This window comes from Falco naumanni, chromosome 4 (genome assembly GCF_017639655.2).
Source record: "Falco naumanni isolate bFalNau1 chromosome 4, bFalNau1.pat, whole genome shotgun sequence".
NCBI lineage: Eukaryota > Metazoa > Chordata > Aves > Falconiformes > Falconidae > Falco > Falco naumanni.
Window position 1 is genome coordinate 81,823,312 of NC_054057.1, and position 14,829 is coordinate 81,838,140.

General features: G+C 45.4%; 1 protein-coding gene and 1 long non-coding RNA gene across 2 annotated transcripts; one reads left to right on the forward strand and one right to left on the reverse strand.

The window, feature by feature from the left end:
- Positions 1 to 628: 628 nt before the first annotated feature.
- On the reverse strand, positions 629 to 3,584 carry LOC121087903. Its single transcript, XR_005827786.1, has 3 exons — positions 3,498 to 3,584; positions 2,859 to 3,117; positions 629 to 1,315 (listed from the first exon to the last, which is right to left on the reverse strand). It is a non-coding gene; the product is annotated as an uncharacterized LOC121087903 (long non-coding RNA).
- LOC121087902 (cytochrome P450 2K4-like) lies at positions 3,255 to 10,411 on the forward strand. The gene is made up of 9 exons (XM_040593411.1): positions 3,255 to 3,606; positions 5,770 to 5,932; positions 6,126 to 6,275; positions 6,562 to 6,722; positions 7,590 to 7,763; positions 8,295 to 8,436; positions 8,990 to 9,177; positions 9,657 to 9,798; positions 10,158 to 10,411. Exons 1-9 carry the CDS (start codon positions 3,409 to 3,411, stop codon positions 10,343 to 10,345), a joined length of 1,506 nt encoding a protein of 501 aa, XP_040449345.1. The 5' UTR covers positions 3,255 to 3,408; the 3' UTR covers positions 10,346 to 10,411.
- Positions 10,412 to 14,829: the final 4,418 nt, after the last annotated feature.

Here is a 14,829-nt window from a genome sequence, read left to right on the forward strand (position 1 = left end):
GTCAGGCTGCCTCGGCTTGTTGGCTTTAAGTGTGGGGTCTGGAAGATCACGCTTCTGCTATAGCCACAATGGATTTGACTGCAAATATTTTTATAGATATGCATATTATAAAGTACATAACTAGCACTAAACCCCAGGATCTCCCATGTATTTTGTCAGTGAGTGAGACTCATGGAGGAATGACATCTATTCAGTCCAAGAACAAGGCTTTTATAAGCAACAAAGTTCCTGAGAATGGTTTGTTGCTAAAAGTGGGAAATGCTTAGCACAAGTGGGAAATACCGTCACCTTAGGCTCTGCACAGGGACAATGCACTAGTCCCTTGCATGTATTTTTTTATTTTCTTCTCCCAGTGACCAGACTCATCACATAGAATCTTTTGGGTCAGAATACGGAAAAACCCCAAGAATTTGTCATTGAAATTTTGCAGTGAAATAATGACTTTTAAAAGTATTTTTCAGGAGCCTTTATTCCCAAAGTAGATGTGCAACACACACTGATTTGACAGATAAATGAAAAGAAGTTCAGTACAAGTTATTTGTATCAAAATGAGCACAGCAAACACTTCAGATAGTGATTACTACCCTGCAGCAATTCTATAGAAATACCGACTTGCAGGATGGGAAGAAGTGGGTGTAAGCCAATAAAACAATGAAATTATTTTGAAAAAATTGAAAGAGGTCAAAGTCAGAAAGCTTTTGATTTCTTTTTGCATTGACATTTGTCACTGAACAAAATCCATTAGCAAGGAGCAGCCTGAGTTTTAACACATCTGAGACTTTAAAAATGTTAATGTTTAATAGGGTGTGCTCATGCTTTATATATCCCTGATAACAATGCATGGGCTGATACGCATCTCTTGAGGTTGTAAATCAGTGGCAGAGCCTTGCAAGGCACATAAGCACTTGGTGTTCACTCTCATGTTTTATTATGTTATCAGAACTCATTGACTGAATTATGGCCTTATAACAGCTCTTTGTCTGCATTATCCTACTGTTACTGTAGCATTATTAACCTGTGTCCCATTAGAAGATTATATGTCCTTCTCCAGATGAGCACAAAGAAGTTAGATGATCCTGTGGCTGTTTAATGTACAGGCTCCTTGTCTAGAGGAAGTGCTTATTTCCCTGAGCTATGCCCACAATAGCTTCTGCTTACCTGAAGATGCTATTGGTTCTGGCCTGGGCTGGTAGAAAGACAAAGACATGTGAGCAGGGAGCCACATTTTCTCCCCAGCCCCATGTGGGATGTCTCACCTGCAAGCTGGCAACTTAGTCACATGCTGTGTTCAGGATCGCATACTGGAAGCCAAGGTCTGTGAGGGAGAAATGGAGGTGAGGACATCACGTTAGTTGTATTTTAAAACTGCAATGATTCCCTCCCACGGGAGAACTCATCTGTCATTTCCCACAGTGCATGCATTGGTCCAGCAGGTTACAAGGCCATGGGCTCACTACTTGAGAAAGATTTCATCCTCTATTATCACCAGGTACAACCTGAAGCTTTACAGTGAAAGCCCTTGAGAAGGTGCTCTTGCTTTCTATGGCAGTAGCCAGCTCTACTCCAACAGAGCAGTGGTGGCTACATGTAAACAGAAACAATACACTTCCTCTGTTGGTACCCAACTGGGCCCATGTAGGGTTTTTTCCTCACTCATACTGTATCTTATCAAGTTTCAAGAGTCCCATGGTCATACCATTTGTTTGGAGAAGAGTCTGGCAGAACAGGATATTCTTGGAAACGTCTGGGAGAAGAGGGTGCAGACCAAGACCTGACAGCTGTGCAGCAAATCTTGAAATGGAACATGACCATCCATTGCCCTCCTTTCTTTGCCCACCTTGCCTGGTCCTCTTCTGCACAGGGTAATGCCCCATTGTGCAAAACTCCACTCCTGCTAACAAGCCTTGAAGAACAGGCAGACGTGCAGGCACCTTTCACGTCAACCTAGTTAGAGTTTATTGATTCCCTTTGCCTTCAGCTAATGTACTTTTATTATTATTAATAAATAATCATAATTTTTCCATCACTGGAGCCAGCACTCGGGAGCCTTGGAGGATTCTAACAAAAGTATTATTAAAACTAAAGATTTCTAAAGGGTTGAACAGCAGCACGGCTCAGTAATCTGATAGAATCTGCAACTAGGGAGCAAAATATCCCTACCTGAGAATATGCGATAGAGCATCAAGTTGGCTGTTCGCCCAGAGCCACCATTTAAAACTGCAGTGTCCTGTTCATGATCACTTCTGCTTTATTGTCATCCCCCAGGGATGCAAAAGGTGCACATGGCTCCTGGGGAGCTGTTGCCCGGGCATGCGGGCTCTTGCAGGACCCTGCCCTGGCATGGTGCATGACTCAGTACACCTGGAGCACCAAAACTGTTGCTGTGTTCTCCTCCTGGCTGGCACTCCCTCTGCCACAGCTGCCCAAGGAGCCTCTGACCTCCCCGCCCTGCCTGGCCAGCTGCAGAGCCTGATCCTGGCTCCTCGCAGGTTGCAAAGATCCAGGATCTCTTTCCTGATCTAGGCAGAAGGATTGCCTGGAGGGGATGGTTTCTCCTAGAGGATCGCATGCATCTGCTCATAAACAGGCAGGACAGATGGGAAGCAGTCATCACCAAACTTAGAGACAGACATGGACATCCAGGCACACAGTCCTCTGGACAGTAAACTGTGAAACGGTGACTGAAGTGGTTCCAAGGGCATTTTGGAATTGCAGGTAGAGGATTTTGGGGACAAAGATCAATAACAGTGTCAACCATGTAAACACTGTCTTGCTCAAGGAGGTGATTTTACTGGGGTAGCAGGAAAACAAAGAGAATCAGAGCTCTCACCTGATTAGACTTCACCCGATTATCTCACCTGATAGACCTACTGTCACCTTCATTCCTGAATTGGCACATCCTCATGCCATCACCATTCCAATTCCTCCTTGGTCAGCCTTGTCTTCCCTGAGGACACAGATTGCCTTCCTTGCCAGCTGCACCCTGGGCCATGCATTATCGTGGGCTTTCCCTCCTGCGTCCTGCTTCCTCCATTGCATCACCAGGGGTCCAGCTGAGTTTTGTGACCTGGCACCACGACAGCAATCCAGCATGGGTCCTGTCCCTTCATTCTGCCCCTGAAATCATGTAGACCACAACATGCCCATAACACAGATTTTCACTGGAAAACAAACACCTTGCCCTAGTGTTGTAGACGAAATAGGATCTCCAGATTAAGATAATCCATGTCTCAGAATAAAATAGGGTGCTTTATTTGGCGGGGGAAAAAAGTAGATCTGGTCTAAATAGAAGTAAACAAGACTTCAGAGTCCTTTTCTCTGTGTAAAGCCACTTCAGGCTTGTTCAGGCGATGACAGAAGGGCTATAAAAGGACCCCAAGATGCTCACGCCCACGCTCTGGTGCAGACATGGCCATACAGAGTCTGCTGCAGTACGTGGGCTCTAGTTTGCTGCTTTCTTTGGCAGCAGGGCTAGTCGCTCTCCTTTACTTCCTTACCAGCTTGAAGAAGTCGGTTTGCCATTTGCCTCCTGGGCCGCGACCTCTTCCTCTGATCGGAAACTTGAATGTGGTGGACCTGAAAAAGCCGTTCCAGTCGCTGACAGAGGTAGGGTCTGAGCGAGCAGGCAGGAGGAAAACATGCAATTCCTGCAGCGAGAAATGCAGCTAGGGAAATGGAGATGCGATTGTGTTAGCATTGCATAGAGGGCAGAAATGAGATACATAGGCAGGCTGGCAGAGTGACTTTACCTTCAGAGGTATACACACACATACACCTATTTATATATATAAATATAATACACACATTCTTTCCTTTATACACACACAAGTGTAGAACTCCAACCCTTGCAGTCAGCTCCATATCATTGGTATTTTGAACCCTTCAGAGCCTGTAGAAGACTCGAGTTGGATCAGTCTGCTGACGGATCAGGACTATTTGCCATGAAGAGATGTCTGTCTGCAGACAGACCTCTGCGAAGGAAGGGGGGGAGGAAGGGAGGGAGGGAATCATCCCCACAGTAGAGGAGATGGGTTCATACGTACATTTATTTCCAAAGCTAATTATATCCCTGCAATGTAAAGCTCAACTCTGCCTCCTCAACCCTTCCCCTGCACGCACACACTGCCCAGGTTTATTTAAGACTTGATGCATGGCTTTTCTGTATTTAGGTAAACAAATTGCTTTTTCTTACACAGCTCCATCGTTACTTTTATTTCTCAAAGAGAAAAAAAAGACTCAAATATTATAAAGCCAGGTGCAATATTTGTTTCAGAAAACGTCTGCTCTGTTCCCACAGGGAGGTGGGGACAAGTCAATGTGAATTCAGATTTCTTCTGGTTTCTGTAGAGACAGTTGAGGCGCCATGAGTGACTTGCCACATACCCTGTGTGTGTGCTTACCAGACACTACAAGGGGATAAACCCAGTCCCCAGTGAACTCCTTCAGCCACCTGAAGAGCCATGGTGAGGGGCCAGTGCAGACACTGAAATTCTCCGGTTAGTTGCAGAAGAAAGGGCATCCTGGGCTGCAAAAGTACAGATTTCCTATAGCAGTGTTCATCTGCCTTGATTTACAGTGCAGAGGATTGTGCAGAGCACAATTTTGATGGTTCTCTGCTCCTGAGCTCCCGGCTGATCATAGGTATGTTTGAGGGTGCCAGTATGGAAAAGCAACTATTTTTGACAATACTGGGGGATTTTATGATACAAATTTCACAAGAAGGCACCAGACTCATTTCCTATAATCTGCCAAGCAGCTTGCTTTAGGCTTTCAGGCCTGCCACATTCAATACTTTTGTTGCTGAGAAAAAACAGGGTTGATGCCAAGAAGTGCTAATGCAAAGAAATGACCAAAGGAAGGCTAGGAGGCGGCTGTGATTCCCTGCCCCTGGCTCTGCCACACACTCCGTAAGCTGCTGGGGATGAAAGAACCAGTGTTAATGTTATCTCCCAAGTCGTCAAACCACCGTTTGATGAAAACAAATTCAATTTGTCTGCTGTAATAACAGAAGATGCTTCTAATCTGAAATTCAATTTCCGGAATGTATCTAATGCATAGCAAATGGTAACCCAGGCACATCGGAAACAAGAAGACATTTGGAGCGGATGGTTTGCAGTGTGCTTAAACGAAGTCTAAAATACTGAGTGAATGATTAGATTGTCAAAGCCACCCTTCTGTGTAACAGATGATTCATATTTAATTTGCTATAAAAGCCTGGAGCTCCTGTGACATTATCTACAAGAATATGCTTCCTAGCTGGATTCAAGTTTCTGGTGGCCCGCAAATAATTTTGCAATGACTGCAACACTACCCACCTTGCCATAATTAGAGACAAGTGCTGTCCTGAAAGACAGAGCTATTGTCTAGCTTTGTTTTCGTAGTGTTTGTGGCTTCAACCTCAAAGATGTGTGCACACCCGCTTGCCTCAGGTCAACGGCATTAAAATAAACAGGCCTGCCTGCTACAGCATTTTCTAACCAGCCTCCGAGTGGTAGGATTGCTAGGCTGGCCTGTTACTGCAGAACACCACAGGAATGCAATGGCATTTTATTGACTTCTCTGATAGCAGACACCTTGTTGTGCAAACAGGGTGCAAGCAGAGATGCTGGCAATTGATAGCTGTTGCTCATTAGTTGCTTTACAGCAGCACCTGGAGACTTCAGGCAGGGCTGGGAGGCTCCTTTTGGGCTAGAAACCACCTAGGGTGGCTACTGATAGCGTTTGGGTCCCAATCTGGTTTTGGATTAACATATTTATTCACCTTGACAGCTCTCCAAGATATATGGCAATGTCTTCACTGTGTATTTTGGACCCAGGAAAGCTGTGGTACTGTCCGGATATGAAACCATCAAGGATGCCCTTTTAAATCATGCTGAAGAATTTGGAGAAAGGGCAGAAATACCCATATTTAGGCAAATGACACAAGGAAATGGTAAGCGACCTTTTGGTTGGTTATTTTTTGTAGTTTGTCTATGTTCATTATATTGCAGAGAGTATCATGCTCTTACAGACTGCTTTTTGTTTATAGAAAAGCCTATCAAGTAGCTTTGGTAGTAGTGTGTAAGAAGGCCTTACAAACATTTACTAACCACAGGTAACATGAGGATGTTACACCTTTATTTTAGGCATAGCATTCAGCCATGGAGAGCTATGGAAAACTATGAGAAGATTCACTTTGTCCACACTGCGAGATTTTGGAATGGGAAAGAGAACCATCGAGTTACGAATCCTGGAGGAAGTAAATTCCCTTATCAAATATTTTGAATCCTATCAGGGTGAGTGTGAAGACTTTCATCCAGAGACAGAAAACATGTCTAGCAGAACAATAAAGGTTAATGAAAGTTTAACTCTGAGCAAATGGTATCTCATGGTTAAAGTTCAGCATACACTGAAGTAGGTTATTATACTGAGGACTTAAAACATTGAAACCAAGTTCCCTACTGTGCATTCTGGGTGGTAACTGAGTTTTTTCTTTGGGAGCTCAGGACTACATTTCTGTAGGAAACCAGACTGGAATGAGCATAATCACATCATCCTTTGTTTTCATTTCTTGAAATACAGGGAAACCATTCGATACAAAAATGATACTCAACAACTCTGTGTCCAACGTCATCTGCTCTATATTGTTTGGAGAGAGGTTTGAATATGATGATCCTGAATTTCTAACTTTGCTGAAGATGATTAATGAAAATACTAAGCTCTTGGGCTCCCCTATGGTGCTGGTAAGAGCTTGATTTTATGTTTTAGCTTTTAGGTTTTGGGGGGATATGTGGTTGCCTGTGTTTGTCCTCCTGGCGTCCCACATCTTGCTTGAGAACAAGAGCGGTATCAGCCCACGAGCCTGCAAGGAACACACCTGCAGTTCTGTACCTGCAATACACAGATTCACAGGCCCCTGCAATTAGTCTGAGAAGCCTATTTAGCAAAAGAAAAAAAAACAAACCACCAAGTCTTCACAAAAGGAACTACTTTACCCTCTTTGAAGAGCAGAAGTGCAATATGTCTCTCATATCAGAGATGGGCCCTGAAATGCAATCTTAAATCTGCCTCCTTATCTTACACCTTCAGTAACTGTCTTAGTTCTGTCTCCCCTATAAGCAGGTTTAACAAACTTCTTTTTCTTTTATTTTGGCCACTGAAACTGAATCTTGGGAAACTAACAGCTGATATAAGTCCATTTCTTCCTGACACAAAGCCTCTCCTTTGAACACCAGTGGAGCAGTCTCTGAGCCGCTCTGCGGCTGGTGTAAATCCAGACTAGCAAAGCCTGAAAAGCACCACCCGAGCACAGCTCAGAGCTACACACTGTGTACAGACACTCTCCCAGGATGAGGCACCAGCTAACAGCCCTGGAAGGAGATTAAGCTGATGAATCTTCCAAAAGTCATGGCAAGGACTCGTGCAGAGGTATAAGAGAGAAAACACTCTGTTTCTGCAGCAATTCATAGCTGCTTGGACTGCACAAACAAATGTGGGGGAATTATGGCCTGAAATGTCAGGGCATGTGACAAGGGACCAGCAGGGTGATTTGATATACCAGTATGTGTTCACAATGCCAATTAACAGTAAAGACTTCTCTTGCTCCACAGTTATATAATTTCTACCCATCCCTTGGATTTCTCTCTGGAGCTTCCAAGACTGTGCTACAAAATGTCAGTGAACTGGGTGATTTTCTCCAGAAGCTCTTCCAGGAACACAAAGAAGAATTTAATGAAAGTAACTTAACAGGCTTTGTTGATGCCTTTCTGATGAAGCAACAACAGGTACTTTAAAGCTAAGTCTCAGAGTCTTTCTGTTCTCATAGCTCTGACTTCATATTAGGACTGGCCATCTGTCAGGGATTGGGAGTGAGTGGGAACAGAAGAACTGCAGTGAGCATAATATATCAAAGTTCGCACCCACAGTGAGCTGTGCTGTACTCACTCCATAGCTCCACTGAAAGTGCTGGTTAAAGGGAACTCGTCGTGATGTCCCATGTGTGGGAAATGTTACCACTCAGCACACAGAAGGAGGAAATCATCCCAAACCTTCCTGCAAGAATGGGACAGTGATAAACTTCATTGCAGTAACTAAATTCCAACTAACCTAATAACTAGACCTGGGGATCACACATATGCTTGGGACCAGTCAAATTCCATAAAGCATGGGCTCTAATGCTAAAATGCTAAATATTTCCTTTCCCAGAGCATATGGAATCGCAACAAGCTAAAATGCAGATAAAAATGGTGGCAACACAGTTACATATTGGTACCACTTGCTGTAAAACTTATGGCCATTACCTGTATGTTTTGAAGGAGTCAAAGAAACCCCACACTATGTTCAGCAACAGAAACCTGTTGTTTTCAACCCTGGACCTCTTTACTGCTGGGACTGAGACTACTTCTACGACTGTGCGCTGGGGTCTTCTTCTGATGATGAAATACCCAGAAATACAGAGTAAGCCTGAGAAGTCATCTTGTACAATATACTGTTGCATGCTTAAGGCTGTGGTTGTGGAAGGGAGTGGAACTCATTCAGTGTTGTCTAGAGTAATTATTCTGAGTACTCTGAGAGCGATAACAACCGTTGACTTTACAAAGGAATTTTATTCAGCTGGATTGCAATAAACCAGCCCAGCCAAGTGGGAGAGGCTAAGGGCCAGTCTACAGTTACAGTAAAGCTCCCCCATTGTTATTCTCCCGCAGGCTATGGGCTTACGTCACTGAAGGTCTCCTCAGGAGCTGATTCTGATCTTGTTTCAGTGGAAGGTTAGGGGTAACAAAGGTGCGTAATCAGGATCAGCCATGGGGTGTACTCTAGTAACTCGGTTTAAGCTCCCTTTGGTCAGCAACAAACCTGAAAGAGCCACACCATGCCCTGACTTACCCACTTCTGCTATTCCCAAATACCCCTCAGAGTTTTCCCTTTTCTTCATTTTGGCCAAACTAGAAGCCATTTAAGTTGCAAGATAAGAGGGTTATCAGCTTTTTAATCCTGTCCTCTCCCCAAGGAAAGATTCAGGAAGAAATGAATCACGTCATTGAACCAGGAGAGCTGCCTAAGTTGGAGGACCGGAAAAAAATGCCTTATACAGATGCAGTGATACATGAAATACAAAGGTTTGCCAATATTGTCCCAATGGGTGTATCACGATCAACTCCTAGGGATGTAAATTTCCAAGGCTACGTGATTCCTAAGGTGAGCTTTGAGGCTAGCAGCTCACACTACATAGATTTCTTATAGTTTTGTTTAAAGCAGACAAGTAGAAAGGATACAAAAATCTAAAGAGACTGTGACGTGGTTTAATCTATGATGTGATCCTTTGTCTTGGATCCAGGATAGCTGTTACGAACATGCACTGGACTGTGGTCTGTGACAGGCTTTGATTAAATCACACTGGTTTGAATCTTTTATGTCAAATGTGGAAATTCTACTTCAGCATCTTTCTTGAAAGATCTGACTGTGTAAGAAAGGAATGTTTCATGGTCCAGAAGGACAGCAGCAGCTACTGATAAACAGGCAGAGCCGCAGTGAGGCAGGGAAGCATCCCCCCTGTTCTGTTTGCTGTGGCTTAGCCTTATTTGCCTCTTCACATTAGAAAAAAGAAAGCAGCCTAGCTCAACTAGGAAAGTGATCTGCTGCAAACAGCTACCATGAGTTTCTGTGATCCCTTTCAGGGTACAGAGATTATTCCGCTGCTGACCTCCGCTCTGAATGACGAGTTACACTGGAAAACCCCGGATCAGTTCAACCCTTCTCACTTCCTGGATGCCAGTGGGAACTTCATTAGGAGAGAGGCTTTTATTCCATTCTCCATAGGTGAGAGGGGGGTTGTGCACCACCTGGGGCCAGGCTAATGGCACAGGGACACAGAACACAGGATGGGGGATTTCTGGTCCTTTCTCCTGTCCACCATTGCTGTAGGTAACCACCTGTTCTTTGAGATATTTTGGAGACACTGACTTACCCTCAGTTACTGAACCATTTCACATACCTACAGGCTTCTGTGTGGTTTGAGACCAAGTCAGTAGCACCTCTAACATACAGAGAGAAGGAAGGAAAAATTTCCTACCTCAGCAGCCTGCTCTTATGGACTGTATATCCAGTTTAGAATGTCTCAGACATCAACACTAACAGTCACGGTGCTGATCATTTACTTCTTTCCTGGTTGTTTTCAGGACGAAGGGCTTGCCTTGGAGAAGGACTGGCCAGAATGGAGCTGTTCCTCTTCTTTGCAGGCTTGCTCCGCAAATTTGTTTTCCAGCCCCCTCCAGGAGTGGATAAGTCAGACCTAGATCTCACTGCTGATGTCGGCTTTACCTTGAACCCCATGCCTCACCTGGTTTGTGCTGTGCCCTATAAATGATCAAATGACACGGTGTTAGAGTAGTGAACACTTCAAGGCTGAAAGCAAGTCTAGTTACAGGGGGAAAAAAGCTGTCTGTACCTGAGCTTTAGGAGAAGGAAGACACTGGGCGCTGCTATTTTTCTCTCATTCATGCCATTTTTCCAACAGCTTTTGCAGTGCCTGTGTAATGCAAACCCTTCAGACACCCCTGAGTACTGCTCTCAGAAACAATGTGATTCGTTCCTGGAACAGCACATCAGAGATGCAGTTTTCAGGGCTGTTTGAAAGGATGAAATGGCTTCAGGCCTCCTCTATAGATGTAACCCATCAGGGACTCTCCCCTGAGAGCCTCCGTGGGGAATTTCCCAGCCTAAATTCCAAGCTCTATAGCAAGGCTGATTATCCATGGCCCAGCTGGAGACAACAGACACTTAATGGATCTAGAAATCTCCCCAGGACGGTTGTTCAGCTGAGCCTCAGACTGAGCTTCCATTGTGTGATACAACCTGCCTTATCTTTATTACAGAGTCCCAGACACGAGGGTGTAACATGGGCTGATGCCAAGAGCCAGGCACAGGACAGTTATCAGAAAACATCTGAGTGGTTTGGGAAGTGGGTTCATTCCAACTCACACTTGGCACTTTATGCTGAAGAGCCTATTTATGATGGGGCCAATCTAGCAGCATTTCTACCACTCCCTCACCTCTCCTGGCTTCATGCTGGTTCTGGTACTTGCCTGGTCCCTTACTGGGTCATCTTAGATCACTAAACTGGCAGAAAATGACCTGCCACAGAAAGTGAAGAGTTTCTGAATCAGCGTGGCTAAAGCTGGACACAAGCCCGAGGCAGTGTGAGGGCGATGCAGCCTGGGACTGGGCAGCAGGACCAGAGATGAGAAAGGCTCAGCCCTCTTCTCCGCTTACACCTTGTTGCTTTCTAGATCCTCTCTACCCTCCACAGAGACAGAGAGGATCCTTCAGTGGATGATTCAACTGCCATAAGGTCTGAACTGCTCGCTCTCTCCATTGACTTCCAGGTGAATCATCATCCACAGTCTCCCAATTCAACAGTCTTATGTATCAGGTGTGTTGGGATGAATAGGGACAATATTCATGTCCATATTCATTAAAAAAAAATGAAAATGGGGCTTCAAGCCTTTACAAAATGTTACTGTCTGTCTTCAGCTCCACACCAGATACATAGCCCCTGGCATTTCAAGCTGCCTTCCTCTCCAGATGTTCCTTGTGTCAGAGGTAGGCAGCAAGGTCTCCAGGCAGAGTAACAGATCAGCCTGCACTGCTGAGCAAAAACCACCACCACAGACTCCCACGGAAGCTACAAGTGCTTCCATCACAGGAAGCCGGAGCAGGGCCATCACAAAACCAACGGCAAGCAAAATTTTGGTGATTGCGAAAAGTGCTTTGGCCACCTACATAGGAACTGAAGTTAAAAATTCAGAGCTGGTAATGCTCACATTATTCCAGCAAGATCGTGCATGACTGTCAAGGCTAATAGGATTTTAAATGTAGTCACTGTGAAAATAGATGTGAAACTGGTAACAGAGTCTGGAAGGAGAAGCAGGTTAGACTTTGTTACCGAGTTGCTCACCTGTACCATTAACATGTCATATGGGGCTCTCTGCAGAAAGCTGGTGACACTCCAGAGACTGTGGCTATCCTAGAGCAGCTGTTTGATTACTACAACTAATGACTTATTCCATTAATTCATTCAGCTAGTAGGAGAGGGAACAATTAGCTGCACCCATTGAGGGAAGCGTGATATGTGTGTGAGACCTGAACGGTGGTGCAGGTACAAGAGAGGAGGCTCCTTCAGGTGCGGCGAGACAGGCAGGCAACTACCTGTGGGCTGGGGAGCAGGGAGTCACTGAAGATGCTTTTGTGTTGGTTTGGAGGCAGGAAAGGCAGGTTAGGATGAAAAGAAAAAAGGGAGAAACAGAACATTACAGAGACTCACAGGGCAGTTATGGTAAATCTGTAACATAAAACTAAAGTTACTGTCACCTAAAGCTGATCTGTGCTGCAAATGGAAGGAAAGAAAGGAGGAAAAGAATGTGAGGCGGGTGATAGGGTGGGCTTTGGCCGAGACACTGACTCTTCACACCAGCTTTAATTCACGCAGCTAAAGGCAGCACTCTGCTAGTTGTACCGTACTTTGTACTGGTACTGGTACTGCACTTGTACGTGCATTGTACTGTCGGGCCAGCTCCAGCTTCTGGTCACATCTCGAGGAGTCTGCTGGACAAGCTGTGTAACAAGAAAGGCGTCGCTGCTACGCTTGCTTGCGCTTGTTTTGCTGTTGCTCTCTTTGCAGTCTACTGCAAGCCTGACCTTATCTCTTAAATAAATAAATATTTCGCTCTGTTGCTGGTGTTGCAGGATGAAGTTGATTTTGGGTCAAACTGATAAAGTTAGGCTCTACCCACACTGGAGAGGTGAGCACGGGGATTCCTGGGCAACATGCAGCCAGGACACAGTTAGCAATGCAAACAGTGAGCAACACTCACAGCCACAAACAGCTCAAAGGAAATCATTGAATCTCTGACTCCAGAAAATCACAACTGCTCTCTGAGGTGGGACGCGGCTCTGGGTGGCTCTCTGGTGTGGCCCCCTACAGTGACTCCTGTGGCTCTTTGCCTTTGCTTAAAAGGGACTCATCACAGTAAAAGCCAGAAGGAATTATCTGAGGATGCAGTCCTGGCTGCACTGTTGGTCAAGAATGGGACCAGCATGGAAGGCACAGAGATTTTGGGGGAGCTAAGTTAATTTAAGGGATGTAGGGCTGGTGCTTTGCTAGCTGGCTCTCCCCAGGCTGGCCAACTGGCCACGCGGGGGCTGTGTTTAGGGGTCGATGGATGATACCCGTGCTCCACGTCCTCACCAGCTCTACCTGATTCACACGCTGTGGCAGGGGCTTGCCATGCGGGCATGAGGGATGGGAGGTCGACCAGCGAGCACCCCGAGGGGCCCGGCCTGGCTGCCCCAGGAATGCACCCGCAGGGTGTCAGTGCCTGGCAGGTGTTTTGTGCTCGACCCTGTGTGCTCAGGCAGGGGAGCACGTAGCAGCGCGGCTCCAGAGCGAAACACAAAACACGAAACACGTACCAGACACATTATTGAGACAGGAATTTCTTGTCATCGCAAGAGCTTTACTTACCTTTGTCATTTTAATGCATTGCACTCAGAGCCTGGTTTAAAAAAACCCAATGCACTCCCCCCAGCTTTTCAGAGATAATTTAAGTCTCTTTCTGAAAGGCCTTTTTATGATTTCAGCAGCTCCCAGGGCAAGGACGAAATACCAGGAGAGTGGCAGCAACATGTAACTTTTGCACCGCAGGAACAAACACTTTGGACAGAGCACAAAGCATGTGCCATCACAAGCTCGTCGCAATGCCCGCACTCTGCACCCTGTGCCAGCTCTCATCCTCCTTGCCTGTCTTTACAGCCCCTCTGCCTCTTTGCTCACTTGAGCAGGCAGGGTTGAGTCATCCTAGGCATGCTCTGGGGGAAACCGTTGCCTCCAGCCCATTTCTTGGAAACTAATAAAAAAAAAATCCCAGAAATGTTGCAACACAATTGCTGCTTCTGCTTCTGGGCGGCTGTTGTGCCGTAACATCTCCACACCGCACAGGCAGCTCCAGTATGCAGCCAAGCAGCCGTTTGCTCTGGGACCGTGCTAACCATAGCTACATCCCACCTCGGATCAGGTCCGCTGCCTTCCCTACCTTCTTTACATTTACAAGGCTGATTGACCCGTATTTGCTGTGTAATGGCCTTTATATGATCTAACTTTTGGATAAATGTACCTTTAGCCTTGCACTTCCTAACCATGTAAGACAGCTCTTTCTTCCCTGAACAATCTTATTCCATTTGATGTTTATTCCCAATATCCTCCTGAAGACCACTACTCAATCAGGTAGATCTCAATTCTTTCTGTAAAAGATTTAAACCTTTATGAGGGATGCAGCTCCAGGTGTTTAGTATCTTTAACTTAAAATAATTCCATTCTCCTGTCTTGTTCCCCTTCTGAAACCTGCCAGGTCAGCTGGCTTCATTAATTTCATTAACTTCTTCCTTCTATCTCTTAGAAGCTGCTCTTGCAAAATGAAGAATCCTCCCAGAAGTTTCAAATCTAATTTTGTCTCCCCATTCTACTCATGAATCCACTCATGATCACTTGATCCAAGCTAATTTTCCGTGGCTAGCTATTACATGTCCTCTACTTCAGACACAAAGTCTGAAATCACATCCCTTCTGGGCAGTTTGGAGCCGACTTTATGAAGAAGTTTATGGGTTACAGCCCCCAGGGGTAGATGGGCTTTACCACTATTAACGACCTTTGATCTCCACTTGACATCAAGAAAGCTAAAGCCTCCCATAACATTTTTCTCTCCAGTAACATGGAGACCCCAGACCCTACCCAAATCTGAATCTGGAGGTTTCTAGTAGGATTCAAAGAAACCTTTTCATTTCCCTGTGTCAGCG

Excerpts from the sequence above, each read along its gene's own strand:
- LOC121087902 (XM_040593411.1), top strand. The coding sequence starts at position 3,409 with ATGGCCATACAGAGTCTGCTGCAGTACGTGGGCTCTAGTTTGCTGCTT. Across the intron at positions 3,607-5,769 it reads CGTTCCAGTCGCTGACAGAG|CTCTCCAAGATATATGGCAA; the intron begins GTAGGGTCTGAG and ends TCACCTTGACAG. Across the intron at positions 6,276-6,561 it reads ATATTTTGAATCCTATCAGG|GGAAACCATTCGATACAAAA; the intron begins GTGAGTGTGAAG and ends CTTGAAATACAG.